Genomic DNA, 15,429 nt, shown 5'->3' on the forward strand with positions numbered 1-15,429 from the left:
AAAGATTATACAACTGTATCTCTTTATTTATTTATTCTCTTTATTTGCGACAACGGCAACAAAGGGGAGTGGTTACAGAAGATAGATCCACGTCTGCGTCAGAGTCCACTGCTGCACGTGGATAAAGTAACATGGCAGCGCCCTGTGGTCGCTATTGAAAAGGTAGGCAACATGGGTTTATAAATCAAACCATTTCTGCAGAAGGCTTGCATGCCTCCTCACGTGAAATCCGTCTGTTGGGACCATTTGAATAGTTTGTGTTAACTACAGACACTTTAGCCAGAACTTGTCTAGTAGTTATTGGGCTTAGCCTACTGTTAAGATAAATTACACAAATATAGGTACTTACCTCTATTTCTAGACCATAGCTGACCAATAAAAATGCTGTTGCACTCCTGTAACTATAAATTAAATAATACTTCGTAAAAAAGTGTCCCTATTTTCCTCCGAAGATTTTTGGCTCTTGTTTCTATGCATTTGATATAACGTTAGGGATGGGAATCATTGTAACTTTCCAACGTTATCATTTGGTCAATACGTCCCGAACTCATTAATTCCGTCGCTGTTATTTATAGTTGGCGATGTCATATACGAGATATGATGGCGGTATATTTGTTTTATATATCTCGCTTATGGCAACACAGATCACTTCGGATGAAATATTCTGATGTAATTGCCACCACCCCTAAATCTAAAAACGTAGTTATACGGTTGAAAATCTGTTAAGATACACATCAGAACTGAGGCTAACTGGCTACTCTGCCCTTTACAGATCCAAATAGCGGTTTTTGATAGAACCCCATGGTTGAGCCACCACCAGCAGCACCAAAAATCATGGAACCATCTGATGACCCCACAGAAGACTCCGCGACCACCATCGAAAACCCAGAGACCAAACAAGCAGAGGTTGGCAAGTCTGACTCAGAACCCAGCTTGTACAACTACATCAAAGATGAGCTCTTCACCTCCGAGATCTACAAGGTGGAGATCCAGAACCTGCCTAAGTTTGTGGGCTTCAACGACCTCAAGAAGTTCCTGTCAAGGCACGGCCTCAGCCCACACAAGATCAAGCTGTTTGGCAGGCAGACGTTTGCCTTCGTCACCTTCATGAACGAGGAGGAGCGCGACAAGGCCATGAAGATGGTCCACGGCATGCTCTGGAAGGGCCAGGTGCTCAGTGTCCGACTGGCCAAGCCCAAGGCCGACCCCATCCAAAGGAAGAGGAAGCAGCAACAGGAGGAGGGCGATGGAGAGGAGGGCGGGCAGAGCTCCAGAGGTGGACCAGCCGCCAAGAGACAGGACGTGGAGGAGGACAGCGAGCCCTTCAGTGTCCAGATAGCCAACGTGGTGACTCCTTTGTGGAAGGTGCCCTATGAGGAGCAGCTACAGCGCAAACAGCAGGAGGTGGAGGGCGTTCTGCAGAGGCTGGCCAAGTAAGACCTGCTGAGTGGTAGCTTGGGAACAAAGAGACTAGCGCTACAAGGGTGCACATGATATTGTCCCAGTTTTAAAAGTTCTTGGTTTGATTGCCAATGACTTTGCATCCTTGAGCAAGAAGTTTACACAATGCCTGCTTTTTGTTTTTGTTACGGTCATGGAAGATCATTTAAAGTACCTAACGTAAGCCATGTTGTTTAATCGTGGTTATAGAAATTGTAAACTAACTTGTAGCATTGGACGATTCAGGAGCTTAACTAGAATTTTAATGAGGTGTCAGACTTCTTCTTGCGTTATGGCTCCTGATGTCATCGGGTTAACTTTGCACTTGTTTCTTTTAGAGAGATCGGCAACACCAACAAAGCCATGGCGCCCTGGCTTTTTGCTCAGAAAGGAAAATATAACAACATGTGTTGCCCACTGGAAGACATTCAACCATCTCCTTCACTGGTATGTTCACTACCCTGAGCACCAAGTCATTTAGAGGCATCTTGGATCATTTTTATTATAAAATCGTGGAGTAGTGGTTAAAGGGTTTCCCTCCCAGACAAACATTTCTTGGCTCAAATCCCACTGTATGCTGTCTACCAATGGGCAACCTGACTAAATATGGATTACAATTATGGAAATTATAATTTTAAATTGTTTCTGAACGTTTTCTGTCTGCTATAAATGTTATTAAATTTTTTACATGGCGTTGATGAATACTCTATTCTGAACCCTTCAATCACGGCATTCATCACTATTTCCAAATATATATATTTTTTAGCGGCAGCAATACATTCAGGTAAAAGGAAACACATTTCCTTTTGACATCGTGTCAAATGATGGAAATCTTTAGTAAGTATCCGTGTAATAAGTGGGATAACGTACAGTGAGCCGGTCATTACACCTCTTCAGGGTGACTCAGTACACCAACACGAGGCGGAGGGGTCGGTCACGGTTCATTCTCGCAATGATGACCGCCATTGCTCCAGTACTACAGCGACGCAGCGTACTACTACACTACAGCATACTATTGTAGTATAATCCCTTGCATATTTATGTTTATTTCCGCTATGAATCCCTTCTTCATCTCAAGCCCCACATAAATCCCATCCAAAGCCGTGTTCTGCTTTCTGTGCGCTTGCAGACGGAATACAGAAACAAGTGCGAGTTCCTGATCTCGATGGGTGCAGACGGCGAGGACAAAACTGTCGGGTTCCGCCTGGGGAAGTACAAGGGGGGCTCCTGCGCCGTGGTGGGGCCAGCCGAGACCACCCACGTCTCTGCCGAGGCCAAGAGAGTGGTTGCTGCCTTCCAGAAGTTCATCAGGTAGCCATGGTTTACGCGCAATGTTGTCCTCTGTTATTATCAATAAAATAAGATCAGTAATGGATTAATCCAAGATGGGAAATTTTGGTGTCACCGCAGAAGATTATGTGTTGTATGTAAATGTGACGTGCGATGTGCCTTGTCCCTGTATGTTATATGTGCTGCAGAACAGGAACCTGCTGGAAATCAGTGGTTTTTCTGAGACAGGCCCGTTTTATATTGTAACTTTGTTACTTCTAATACTTTCCTGTATAATAAATAAAAAGAAAGAAGAAAGAAAAGAAGAACGGTACAGTTATAACATTAAAACAGCGTAGTGGTATGAGAATATGCATAAATCTATAAATAATGGATGTTGATGAGTAGAAAGGTAAAAGTAAACCATAGCGAGTAAACATTATTGTCCGCACATGCTACATTCTACACATGGTGTGTTCTGGAATTGTGTCTAAAGTAGTATAGATCGAAATAATAAAAATGTCATCACTAGACCTACTGCCCGTTATGTTCAGACTTGAATGCAAATCTTTGAAAAATATGAGTACGAACGTACGTTTTGATGCGTGATACGTTTTCCCGCACAGGACCACCGAGTACTCTACGTACAGTCCTGAGACGTACGACGGCCACTGGAAGCAGCTCACAGTGCGCACCAGCAGGACCAAGCAGGCTATGGCCATGATCTACTTCAACCCACAGGTGCTCAAACTACCCCTTTTTGGTTTAGAAACCAAATGCAAAACCATCAATTTAAATATGAGATTTGTGGTGAGGTCTCGTCTGTTCAGTTAGACGTGGTTTCAAGTAAATGTGATGCTTAAACCAAAAATGCCAAAAATATTGGCAGCTGTTTTTTTTCTCGATCTCTCCCCTCTTTGTGGATTTCTACAGAAACTTGCAGAGGAGGAGCTGGATGCCCTGAAAAACTCATTGAAGAAGTTCTTCACAGAAGGAGAGGGGGCAGACAGCGGGGTGACCTCCCTTTACTTTGTCAGAGAAGGTCAAAGGTCAGAAATTAACCACTGTACCAATATTATTACTGTATGAGTACTTGTCATTAAGTAAGTGTGTGTAAAGCAAGGAAGGGAGCTGGGACATTATTTGTTAAGACATTGCCAGGCCTTGTGTGTTGTCCATTGCACTTTTCTTACTATTGGGATGCTTTTGTAGCAGTCTCCATCAGTGCACAAAGAATAATTTAACAGATTAATAATTAAACTAATTGCCTACCTGTGTCAATCAGATTTCCCACATAGGATTAAGATTCTCCCTTTTCAGATCTTCATCACACATTCACAGATCTAAGAATAACATTACAACATTTTCATGATTAGTGTTATCAGCGTATTGACTTTCACGGGCCGATGCCTTTTTATTAACATGTAAAGGGAAGCTCACAGTTGGGGCGTTCAGTTCTCATCATCCAGCCTCCCATGACCCCTTCTCTGTCGAAAGGACCGCCCCCAAACCAGAGGACAGCCCCTGTGAGCTGGTGGACGGAGAGAGTTCCATCCAGGAAGAACTCCTAGGGCTGAAGTTCAGGATATCTCCTCAATCCTTCTTCCAGGTAGCTCGCCACACCAACAGACAAAATATAGTCTTCAAACCAATCACCGACGAGGGTTGGGTCAGTGTTCATGATCATTTTTACTGGCCGCACGAAACACGGAAGGGAGCGAGCTGGGAGAGCTGGCTCTGTTTGTTTGGGACCTCGCGTCAAATACCAACAGAAGTGACGTTACTCAACATCGCTGATACCTTTTAATGATACCAAAGGTTTTGGTTGCTTTGTTTAAATCGACATGTAAATCAGTGAGAAATAAAGAAGAAAGAAAAAAGCCTTTAAAGTTGGGCCCGGCCAGGAGGGCTAGTGTGTAAGAGTGTGTGTGTGTGTGTGTGTGTGTGTGTGTGTGTGTGTGTGTGTGTGTGTGTGTGCCAGGTTAACACAGCAGGGGCGGAGGTGCTCTACTCAAAAGTGGGGGAGTGGGCACAGCTGGACCAGGACAGCACAGTGCTGGATGTCTGCTGCGGCACCGGGACCATCGGCCTATCCCTGGCAAAGGTACCCTTTAACATTGTTCATTAACACCAAACCATTGGACGGGTGATCTACATTTGACCGTGTACATTTGAATCATGTCTTTAACGTCTCCAGAGGGTCAAGAAGGTGATTGGTATCGAGATGTGCAAAGAGGCTGTGGAAGACGCTAAACACAACGCTAAGCTCAATGGTACGGACACTGGCTTGAAGACATTGCTTCAAATGTGGTTGAGGTTTACGCTATGGTTATTTGTGTAACAAGCCTTTGCTATACCTTATAACCACAAGGTTATTTATTATTTTTTTGTTTTGTAGTTATCCTTTTGCCAGAGCTGTATATTTTCATTGATAACGACGCAGCATATTAAGCCTACTTTAATTTAGCTCTAACATGAGGATTGTTTTTTGACTCCTGGATGATTTGGTTTCTGTGGTTCTCTGTTTGTCTCAGGTCTGACCAATGTGGAGTTCCACTGTGGAAAGGCAGAGGACTTGTTCCCCAAAATCCTCAATGCTCTGGTGTCGCCCAACGTTACCGCCATCGTCGACCCGCCCAGAGCCGGCTTGCGTATGTGGCATGAGTTGAACCCACTTAAACATATCTTTTCACCTAATGAAAAATGTTCCTTTCATTTTTAGTGGGTTATTTGAGTGGATCAAATTGTCACCTATTGGGTCAAGACTAGTAATGTTATTTTTTTCCTGAAGACTCTAAAGTTGTGCTGGCCATCCGGAGAGCCGAACACCTCAAGAGGCTGGTGTATGTGTCCTGCAATGCCAAGGCCGCCATGGCAAACTTCATTGAGTGAGTTTGACCCTCTCACGGTCCCATTCATAAAAAATAATATAAAACTGCTTACATAAAAAGGTCTCTTACCCAATCTCAGAACTATCTGTAATCCAATAACATCAATTTTTGACAACATTTCTACACGGATGCCATTATAACCACTGCTTCTCCAGTCTGTGCAGAGCACCATCCAACCGGGTGCGCGGAGCACCTTTCAGGCCTGTGCGCTGCATGGCCGTGGACCTCTTCCCTCAGACCGTCCACATGGAGATGGTTCTGCTGCTGGAGAGGCTGGACTACAGCTCCCAGAATGCTGCAGACAAGCAGGAAGAGGCTGTGGCCAAGGCCCAATAGCATAAGTGGATGGCATCGACACGGCTTTCTAGATAACCAATGCACACTGCTAATACTGTAATCATACGGCTATAGATACTTGCAGGACACATACCTACTCTTCTTAATTCGTCTTTATTTGTTTTGATGAAGAAATTTACGTTTGTTGGAAATGTTTTTTTATTTTAATTAAAAACAACCTGGTTTTGTCAAGGTGTTTGGTTGATTAATAAAAGACAGAACCACAAGTTAGTCAAGACAATTTATTTGCATATCGAATACCCCTATAGTCATAGCGCTCAAGTTGTAATCATTACTTCATTTAGGCAGCGACATATCAAGCAGACAATCTGGAGGTACAACTCCATCGCAACAAGTGTAAACTTCTTTCCACAAACACTTGGCAAGACAGAACAGAAGGGAGGAAAGCACACACATTCAAGCCATCTACTCCTACCAGCAAAGCCTTGTTCAAGAAATGTCGCTATGCCATTAACATTCAAGAAAATAAATGCACAAGCCAACTACTTAAACACATACAAAGCAGTTTTTCCAGTTTTTGCAAACCACTGGTAATATACTCTTAGTTTGCAACATTAAGTGTTTCTGTAAGAGACTATTTAAGCTTTGGTATGTACCGTTTATTTTGTGTAAAACTTATTTCTGTAGGAGGTAAGTTATCTAATTGTTTAGAAAAATCGGACTAGGATACGTGATTAACAGTCACAACATGACTATGGCAGATTGATGTGAGCATGATGGACCACCCATCTATCAAAAATATGCACATGCTTTAGGCATTTCTATTCTTTGTTGTAATATAGGCGTCACCAATAAAATTGGCTAAATAAATGCTTTATTTTTTAGGTCCAATTTACACATTCAGAGCCCTTCATGAAATGAGTCAACTAAGGCAACATGAAGCTTAATTCAACAGGGGCACAAAACAAATGTTCGCAAAGCAACAACCACATCGAGCTAAATGGTTCAAAAATACACGGCATTGGCTGTTTGCCATAAAAAGCTAAGCATGTTTAAATCTAACACCTAAAGAAAAACAAAAATGAACTCACACCATGTGTGTCTCCCCTTACAGTACTTTTTGGCCCTGTGCTTCGGTTTCTGCACTGCTAGTGTAAAGAGCAAGACACTAGCTTGACGGAGCAGCGTCAACGGCTCTCTGCTGATATGTTTCCAAAAGGCAACAAGTCTCGTAACACAAAGAAAAACTCAATACTCCCATCCTGTTTGAATGCAGCACTTGTTGTCTTAACAGCATGTTTAGACGCCCTTTGAAAAGGCCATGAGTGCATAAGCAGTTTGTTGAATAGGTCACACCACAAAACAAAATCTCATGGTGGAACCCACTGCCTTACCTTCAGAAGAGCAACACAAAACAAAAACAAAGAAACATCCGTAGTGGCCTAAAATACTAAACACCAAGAATAAAAATACCAAACAAACACTTCATTAACTTTTTTCCTATTAAAAACACGTGGTAGAAGTATACAAGTGTGTAATGTGTCAATCCCTTTCAAAACATCTGGAGAACAAACAAGCCAGACACGGTAGATCGTGGCTTCCCGATCGGAAAACCACAAACAAAATGGTGCCGTTGAGGGGAGGACGCACAACATCGTTGCATCGTGTCCCATGATGTTTTTGTCAAGTGCTGTTGGTGCCGTGCATCGAGAGGTAGAGGACACCTGCTCTAGGACCCTGGAAGTGACCCTTCACAGCGACCACATAGCCAACGAAAAACTAACAAACACGGCAGGTGGGTACAAGCGGAGCGGCTACTCAGGTGCGTTGCGGTATTGCCATTGTGTCTCCGGGGCGTGGTCTAAGACGGTGAAGATGGTGTGTGTATGTGTGGATGTTTGTGTTACAGTGTCGGGCTTCAGTGCTTGCTGGACTTAGACGTCCACCGTGCAGAGGGGCTGGCTGCCTGGCTGGGCGGACTCCATGATGGTCATCTTGGGCTTCTTCCTGGTCTCCTCCTGAAAAGACAAGCACATTGAGTCATTATAACCAGTACGTTTTTAAAAAGCGATAAAAAATACGACACGAGTTCAATACGGGTGTGCCACCTTGGAGATTGAGTGGTTCACCAAATTGAATGTGAAATAAAAATCCCCATGATGATGTTTAATATGACCTCCAGACGGCAAGTCATACAGTTCTTCTGTAATTGAGAGATGCCGTTTCCTACCCTCTCCTTGGCCAGCTTCGTCATTTCTTCTTGCAGTTTGTTGAGGATGTGAAGGTTTGGCTTGTTTTTTCTGGCATACTGCTGGAGCTCAATCACACTCTTGTCCGAATTCTCCTGGAAGGGATTAAACATGTGGATTCAGAACACAAATCAGGGAAGTCATTAAAAGAAAATTAGGACATTGTGGACTTTAAATGGCACAGAGTTAAAAATAGCTTTTTGTTAAGGAAGCGCGTGATGCGTCCGTACCTTCTTCACCATCTTGTTGCTCTCCCGGCCGTACATGCGGAGTAGGGAGCCCCAGTTCTTCACGTGGGGGTGCAGCATCTGGAGGATCTTCTGGGACGCCAGCTGCTTGCCCACACGCTTGTTCTTACCTGCAGGAAGGGCCCACAACAAGTGCACACTTTAGAGACACTTTTGCACATTATAGATACGGTTTATAACGACGGATACTCAATGAGCCCCAGAGCCCAAAGGTAGTATTAAAAACGGCTTGCTTTGTCTGAGTAATAATAATAATTAAAAAAAACAAAAACAAATCCAATATTGGTTTCATCATTACGGATGAGCGAGTGAGTGTGAGCGTGTGTGCGTGTGTACTCACACCAGCCACGCACGGTGTGCTTCCCACAGGTCATCACATACTCGCTCTTCTGGTTCTTCCCGGGGATCACCTCAAACTTGATGCTGGTGTCCCCCATCCCGTGGTTTCTGTTGCAACAAGACGACAATTCAACCGATGTCCAATGCAACAATAAAAAGAAAATCTGCCTCTCCACCAACAACCAATATTTGACTTATTTTATTTATTTTATCTAATCTTATTGCATCTTGAGCACACAGTTTTGCGAACATGGATTTTGATCACTTTCTTGATCACTTTAAAAGCATATAAAACACGACCTAAAAACATACCTTTTAAGGCACTCGTGTAGAATCTGATACGGGGAGAGGAGTCCTGCTTTGTTGGTCAGCTCGTACACCCGCGAGTCTTCAATACTAATATGATTAAAATACTGTGGGGAACAAAACATAGCACTCCTTTAACATCAACCGCAGAGGAATGGAATGAGAGAGCAAGCCAGGTCAAAGTTAGAAAAACAAAGCAAAAGAAAACGAGAAAGTGTCTAGTTCTGAGGCAACTGCCCTGGTGATCATAGTGACTATAACATTACCATCTACCATCATTCAGCAGACATTTATATCTAAATGGACTTATAGTGAATGTCACTAAGTAGACGGGACCTTCCGGTAGAATGCAGACATTGGCGTTTGAACCCAGTACCCTTTGGCTGGAAATCAATGCTATAGCTCAACATGATCTAACTTGACCGTCATTCAGAACCAAGATGACCCTACCTCCAGCTCGTCCCCCTCGACAGGCTTCTCCTCCGAGGTCTGTTTCACAAAGTCTGGGATGAGGATTTCCAGTGTGGCTCGAGCTGCAATGGCCCAGGAACCAGTTAATAAAAAGCAAATAACCTCAATGGACATTCGATTCAATGATTCGCATCATCTTTGAAAAGGTTTCTATGCATAGGCGTGGATCCAGGGTGTAGTAACTGGTTACCATTAGACAATGGCTGGAGAAAAGTGTGTGAGAATATATATATATAAGAAACTCTATTTAAGAGAATTATATGATCAGAATTACATTGGTATGCGTAATTGACATACACCATGTACTGGCCCCACCACGCCATAATTCACAATGGAACCCACCAGCTTTATTCTTGGCAAGTTTTTTACTGCTTGCAGTGCCGGTGCCGTAGGTCACTCCATCGATGATGACCGACGCGCCGAAGGGTTCACTTGGGTTCTCTGTGAGTCACACATGACAACAGTCAAAACATGTATGAAGCCAAATGCAATGGGTTTACATTAAAAGGTTAATGTTTACTTTATGAAAGTCATTAGGGCTACTTGTTGGCATCTACCCTTATTAACACAAGAAGCCCGTGTGTGTCTGTAGAGGTGTGCGACGTGTAGGAGTGCGCGCGTGTGCTCTGAGCAGACTTACCACATTCAAAGAAGTTGTAAACGGGTCGGACCTTGAGGACACGCTGCATGTACTCGTGGAGAATGCAGACCTCCGATTTACCATTGGGGTTGATCACAAACTCTGAAGGAACCAGGAAATCATTCGACCAGAAAGAAAAAGAGAAAGAATAGTGTTAACATGGTGAACGGACCAGCCTACGCAGACCGTGTTAGAGGAAGACATGATGCATGTCGCAGAAAAAAAACAGCACCTGCCTTTCAGAAAAAGCAAGTAGTTGATGTACTCTGACTTTTATGTAGCAGACACAAAAAGTTCCAGACTGGAGAGAACAGCAAAGAACAGAGTATAACAGTATAACAGAGTCTGCATGTTCAGTGAGCATTAAAACATTATAAAAATATGTCTTATTATGTTTTATCTGGTTTACCAATTCAAGATAATTCTGAAACAGCGGTTTTGACACACATCTTTCTCTGTGTTGAAATGGTTTGTCATTTTCAAAAGACGAGATGAATGGTGAGAACCCCTCCGGGCATGGTACCTTTCTTGGTGGGCGTGTCCTGTACGGACAGCGTGATTAACTTCTGGTTGGCGGGGAGGATTGGCCTCTCCGACTCTGCCTGCTTGCGCTTCATGTCCCGGTTGAACTGTCGCCGCTCGGCCCAGGTGCGGAACTTCTTCACGGTCACCTGCTCGAAGTCGAAGCACTTCCCCAGGTAAACGCGGAAGTCCTCCAGACCTGCGACCATGGGGGTAACGGAAAAAAACAAGCCGGCCGTTAGTTCAACGTCAAAAGCGGCTTTATTTGAAAAAAGAGCAGACGTCGTACTACCCTGGTCAGTCCCCCGTTATCTTCTAAACCCTGTGTCAATTGAAACCAAAATGACAGCAGGCTATAGTCTCATGCTAACGTTAGCAGGAACTACTCCACAGCAGAATCCTCACAGAACACTCATTCATTCACGAGTAAAGAGGGGAAGGGGTTGTACCTATCGACTCGTCCTTGCACACCTCCACCTTGGCCGTGACCTGCCCCAGGGCCCCCTGGCCTCCCTCAAACATCGGGAACCCCTTGGGGCGTGGGAAGGCGATGGGGACAACCTTGACCTGTTCTCCTTCCTCCTCCTGCTGCTGATCCGGAGCCGTGTCCTCCTGGGCTGTTGAGTCCGGCTCCTCCATAGCCTCGACGCCGCCGCCGTTGTTAACGACGACAGCAGCGTCATCCGTGGCCTCGTCGTTGGTCATGGCGGGGGACACCTCTGCGTTGGAGGACACCTCTGCGTTGGAGGACACCTCTGCGTTGGAGGACACCTCTGCGTTGGAGGACACCTCTGCGTTGGAGGACACCTCTGCGTTGGAGGACACCTCTGCGTTGGAGGACACCTCTGCGTTGGAGGACACCTCTGCGTTGGAGGACCCCTTTTCGTTGGGGGACACCTCTGCGATGGGGGACATCTCTGCGATGGGGGACACCTCTGCATCGTGCGTCACATTGCCATTGAGCTCCTTCTCCTCATGTATTTTCATCTTCTTGTAGTGCAGACAGGGGATGCTGCTGGTCGGGGGGTCGTGTTTCTGCACCGCCGGGGGGAGAAGGATTAGAGGGGGATCTTGAATGGGGGCAAATGTGACCTTCATTACAATGCGTAGGGAGAGCATCGAAGCATCCCTAGTCAAGAGAGCTACATCAGTACTAGTTACAAAAGGTGGTCAGGATGAAGTGGTAGCAATCAAGAAGTTTAAGACGTTTTTTATAATCCATGCCTATGTACTTTACCCTCGTTTACTAAAGGTAAGTGTCCTTATGTTTCATGAAAGGCCCACTTACTTAAAAGTCCATAATACTATATCACTAATACTTGGTTTTTAAAACGTGACACATTCTCTGCGTTTTTAAAAATGTATCCATGGAGACCTGCATAGGAAGTAGTCGTGACGCCCCCTGTCCACCTTACCCGGATGCTGCCAGTGCCTAGGAAGTAAGGCCGGGACCACGTGACCACCCTGGTCTCCCGGTGCAGGTACACTGGAATGCCCGAGTTGTGGAATGTCATGATCCACCCGTCCGGAAGGGGCTCGGTGGGAGGTCGCCCCCGACCTGAGAGGGGGGGTGGCGGAGAACACACGCATTACAACCAGTCTATGGTGCTTCTGTGACGGACAGGGGACCACAACTCTGAATCAAACAATGGGTTGATTCAGGTTATGCAATGATAAACAGCCACACTGCCTTGATCGTGTGCGTACACACAATGTGCATACAATGTGCATACACACACCAGGCCAAATAAACGTATTATAGGAGGACCCACTCCGTGGTTCGGTTAAAACGTACCAAACATAAGAGATAAAAGAAAACATCCTTACCATTTGAGTCCCAGAGACCACAACTTGGGAGAATTTCAATAGTATCACGTTAAAACCATTTATAAAAGCACTACAACACAAATCTATACCGTTTTATTTATTTTACCTCTCTCTTAAACTCTTTAGCACTTTGAGAATTTCAGAATCTATGCTCTACAAATTAAATATATTATTATTATTATTATAACTTCACTATGGGTGGAGTTCATCATGGCAGCATGGAACTAAATGCGAAGATAGTGGTGCTTTTCCAGAGATTCCTGGAGAACCCAGAGCCCAGCCTCCACTCACTCTTGAGCACGGTCTTGATTTTGGTCATCATGGGCTGGACGCCGCCCTCCTCGCCGTCCGAGGCATGGTCGCTGTCCCCGGCAAACTTGTCCTCGGTTAGGCGCCTCTTCTTGGCCACGGGCAGGCCCTCCTCCAGCAGAGCATCCACGTCCTGGTCAAACTCCTCCTGAAAGAGAGTGAGGTTAGGGGAAGGGGTAACACCAGGGGGGAGCGCTCACACACACACACACACACACACACACACACACACACACACACACACACACACACACACACACACACACACACACACACACACACACACACACACACACACACACACACACACACACACACACACAATGAGAAAACACTCAAGGCATTTTTGTAATTGATCAAAATGAAAGGTGAAACAACTGATTAACTTCGCTTCCTAGTGTAAATGACCACAAGAAGCAACACTATAGATGGACACAAGGGAAGAAATTCAATGTATGATGAATATTCGAAAAACCCGTTTATAACGATGTTATAACTTCACACACCCCCACCCACCAATCCACCCACACCGCAAAAATATATTTGTAAAAAAAAAAGAAAGGAACCGACATGAAATCAATATCACCACAATAACCAGAAAACAAATGTGTCCTGTTCAAAAGGCAACAGCAACATGATTCATGGACGAAGTCAGTAGTCACACATTTAATCAAAGTCAGGAGTAAGGAGTAATGTTATAAAGAGAATAGTGACACATTTCACTGTAATCATATTTTCAACCAAACATACTGGTGTAAAACCGTGTTCAACGTTCAAAGAGGCACTGTGTAACTCTCATGGTACAAACGAGATAGCTTTAATATCAAGGGTTGGTTTCAAAGCTGTTATAACAGATTATCTAGATTATCAAAGAAGAAACTCTGTAGTCTGGCAACAAGGGACTAGCTCAGACAAAATGCAATACCAACACAAGCAAAACAGGCGAGGGCACAAACCTCGTAGGAGTAGCCCAGGGCCTCTTGTTCGCCCCGGTCCTGCTGAGCTATGACATCAGACGTGAAGCCCATATCTTCACGCTCGTCCGGGTCCAGGAAGTTGTCGCAGAAGTCGTCCAGTTCGTCGAGAACCGCAAACTCTACCTTGTTCTCCTGGTCTAACTCGGCTTCATCATCTTGTCGCCCATTCCCTAAACTTGCCTCACTTGAGTCATGCAACTCACCATTCATGGGGCAGGAGCCAGGTGTCTCCAGGCCTGTGAATAGCACCTTCCTGTCCTTGCTAGTGCTGTTACTACTGCTAGTGCTGCTGCTGTTGTTGTTATTGCTCTCCGTGAAGCTCACCCTGATCTTAACATCTCGGAGCAGCTTGAGGTCGGGAAGGAAGTTGGTGACCGGCGGCGCGTGCCTAGCTGTTCTGGGGCATGTGCTGCCGCTGGCGCTGGCCTCGTCTGAGAGCTGGCTACAAAAAGTAAGAGAGCCTTTGGACAGAAGTTGCAGCTGATGTGGTTGTTGATGAGGGCATTTGTCTTCCCCGGGCCCTGCTGGGGTGTGTGTGTATCCATCACCACCAGAGCTAACGTCCATTACGTCTGCGTCACTGGACGTTTGCAGGGGAGGTGGTGGAGGGGCTCTATCCTCGTCAGGGAGGGCAGGTGGCTCCAAGGGGAGGGGGGGTAAAATATCATCTATCTCCATTTCTTTCTGAGTTAGAACCTACAGGCTACGACCAAAAAGCAGATTGTTTCTTAATCGGGCTGACTTGGGAGGCTGGTTTACACTAGATTGGTTTCAGAACACATGCAGAGACGTCCCTGTATAGACCGGTGTTGAATATGCTAAGCTGACTACATTGTTCTTTTCATTAATGTAGACAGCTTTCAGAATCACTGTCTCAATTATTGGAAATCACAATGCATTCGGCTTAATGTTGGGGTCTAGCAGGCACTGATCATCCTCCAATGCCGAGAGCTAGAAAAGAGAATACAATTTAAATCAATTCAAAAACAGCGGCCCCTATGCAAAACGACACACAAATTGGACGGAATGTATGGCCGTGCGTGGTCTTACAGATGGGATGGTAGATATGCTTGAGCAAAAGGTTAGTAGTTATTAGGCTAAATGTGGCCAACACACAGGCCCTACTAATACTCACAATAATTAACCGTAACAGTTACCTCTATGAAATAAAATAACACGATAAATTAACCAGTCAAATTCTCACCAAAATTGTATCCAATTGTTGAGGATTCACTTTACTTTCTAACTAACTTAAATACATTTATAAAATCATTTTATTCTAGAGGCATCGCCATTCTGCTTTACGACGAGCTCCGCCATCTTGCAGTTGTGCTACTAACGCAAACCGAGACGGGAGACCCACCCTCGCGCCGGATCTTCGATACCTGATTGGTCGACGTTTGTCTGTTTTATTGAATGGAACGTATTAGCAGAGAAGGAAATTGCCGGCAGGAAATACAGCTGTAGAGATCCAGCCAATCACATACTACGTTCGGCCAATGAGAAACGTGTGGTTTTGAGTGCAATGCAGCGCATTTCCAAAGGGTGGCAGTTTCGCCATTAGGAACCAAGTTTATGGATATGATTATTACACTGTATATCCCTGGATTGGTCACGGTATTTTGCCCATACATCAAATGTCCA

The 15,429-nt window shown here is 44.9% G+C and overlaps 2 protein-coding genes across 4 annotated transcripts; one reads left to right on the forward strand and one right to left on the reverse strand.

The window, feature by feature from the left end:
• The first annotated feature begins 21 nt into the window (after positions 1 to 21).
• Positions 22 to 6,862, forward strand: trmt2a (tRNA methyltransferase 2 homolog A). Its single transcript, XM_060054167.1, has 12 exons — positions 22 to 162; positions 773 to 1,433; positions 1,779 to 1,887; positions 2,570 to 2,751; positions 3,336 to 3,450; positions 3,643 to 3,758; positions 4,207 to 4,318; positions 4,691 to 4,813; positions 4,907 to 4,982; positions 5,244 to 5,360; positions 5,501 to 5,597; positions 5,756 to 6,862. The coding sequence occupies exons 2-12, from the start codon at positions 802 to 804 to the stop codon at positions 5,934 to 5,936; spliced, it is 1,860 nt and encodes a 619-aa protein (XP_059910150.1). The 5' UTR covers positions 22 to 162; positions 773 to 801; the 3' UTR covers positions 5,937 to 6,862.
• Positions 6,165 to 15,138, reverse strand: dgcr8 (DGCR8 microprocessor complex subunit). Of its 3 annotated transcripts, none has more exons than XM_060054161.1 (15): positions 14,990 to 15,138; positions 13,765 to 14,736; positions 12,791 to 12,956; positions 12,088 to 12,230; positions 11,498 to 11,707; positions 11,122 to 11,389; positions 10,674 to 10,871; positions 10,151 to 10,252; positions 9,853 to 9,951; positions 9,490 to 9,572; positions 9,046 to 9,146; positions 8,735 to 8,841; positions 8,377 to 8,504; positions 8,128 to 8,241; positions 6,165 to 7,915 (listed from the first exon to the last, which is right to left on the reverse strand). In XM_060054161.1, exons 2-15 carry the CDS (start codon positions 14,461 to 14,463, stop codon positions 7,832 to 7,834), a joined length of 2,502 nt encoding a protein of 833 aa, XP_059910144.1. In that variant the 5' UTR covers positions 14,464 to 14,736; positions 14,990 to 15,138; the 3' UTR covers positions 6,165 to 7,831. The 3 variants fall into 3 exon arrangements, with proteins under 3 accessions (XP_059910144.1, XP_059910143.1, XP_059910142.1); XM_060054160.1 differs by having other exon boundaries at positions 11,480 to 11,707; XM_060054159.1 differs by having other exon boundaries at positions 11,122 to 11,707.
• Positions 15,139 to 15,429: the final 291 nt, after the last annotated feature.

The sequence above is a fragment of the Gadus macrocephalus genome, chromosome 6, assembly GCF_031168955.1.
Source record: "Gadus macrocephalus chromosome 6, ASM3116895v1".
NCBI lineage: Eukaryota > Metazoa > Chordata > Actinopteri > Gadiformes > Gadidae > Gadus > Gadus macrocephalus.

What these genes read in the sequence shown, in the direction of transcription:
- dgcr8 (XM_060054159.1), bottom strand. Translation starts at nt 14,463, where the DNA reads ATGGAGATAGATGATATTTTACCCCCCCTCCCCTTGGAGCCACCTGCC. An exon ending in TTACAACTTCTTTGAATGTG is followed by an intron (nt 9,952 to 10,150) that starts GTAAGTCTGCTC and finishes TGTGACTCACAG; the next exon opens with AGAACCCAAGTGAACCCTTC. An exon ending in GCAACAAGATGGTGAAGAAG is followed by an intron (nt 8,242 to 8,376) that starts GTACGGACGCAT and finishes AATCCCTTCCAG; the next exon opens with GAGAATTCGGACAAGAGTGT.
- trmt2a (XM_060054167.1), top strand. Translation starts at nt 802, where the DNA reads ATGGTTGAGCCACCACCAGCAGCACCAAAAATCATGGAACCATCTGAT. An exon ending in GCCTTCCAGAAGTTCATCAG is followed by an intron (nt 2,752 to 3,335) that starts GTAGCCATGGTT and finishes TTTCCCGCACAG; the next exon opens with GACCACCGAGTACTCTACGT. An exon ending in CCCGCCCAGAGCCGGCTTGC is followed by an intron (nt 5,361 to 5,500) that starts GTATGTGGCATG and finishes TTTTTCCTGAAG; the next exon opens with ACTCTAAAGTTGTGCTGGCC.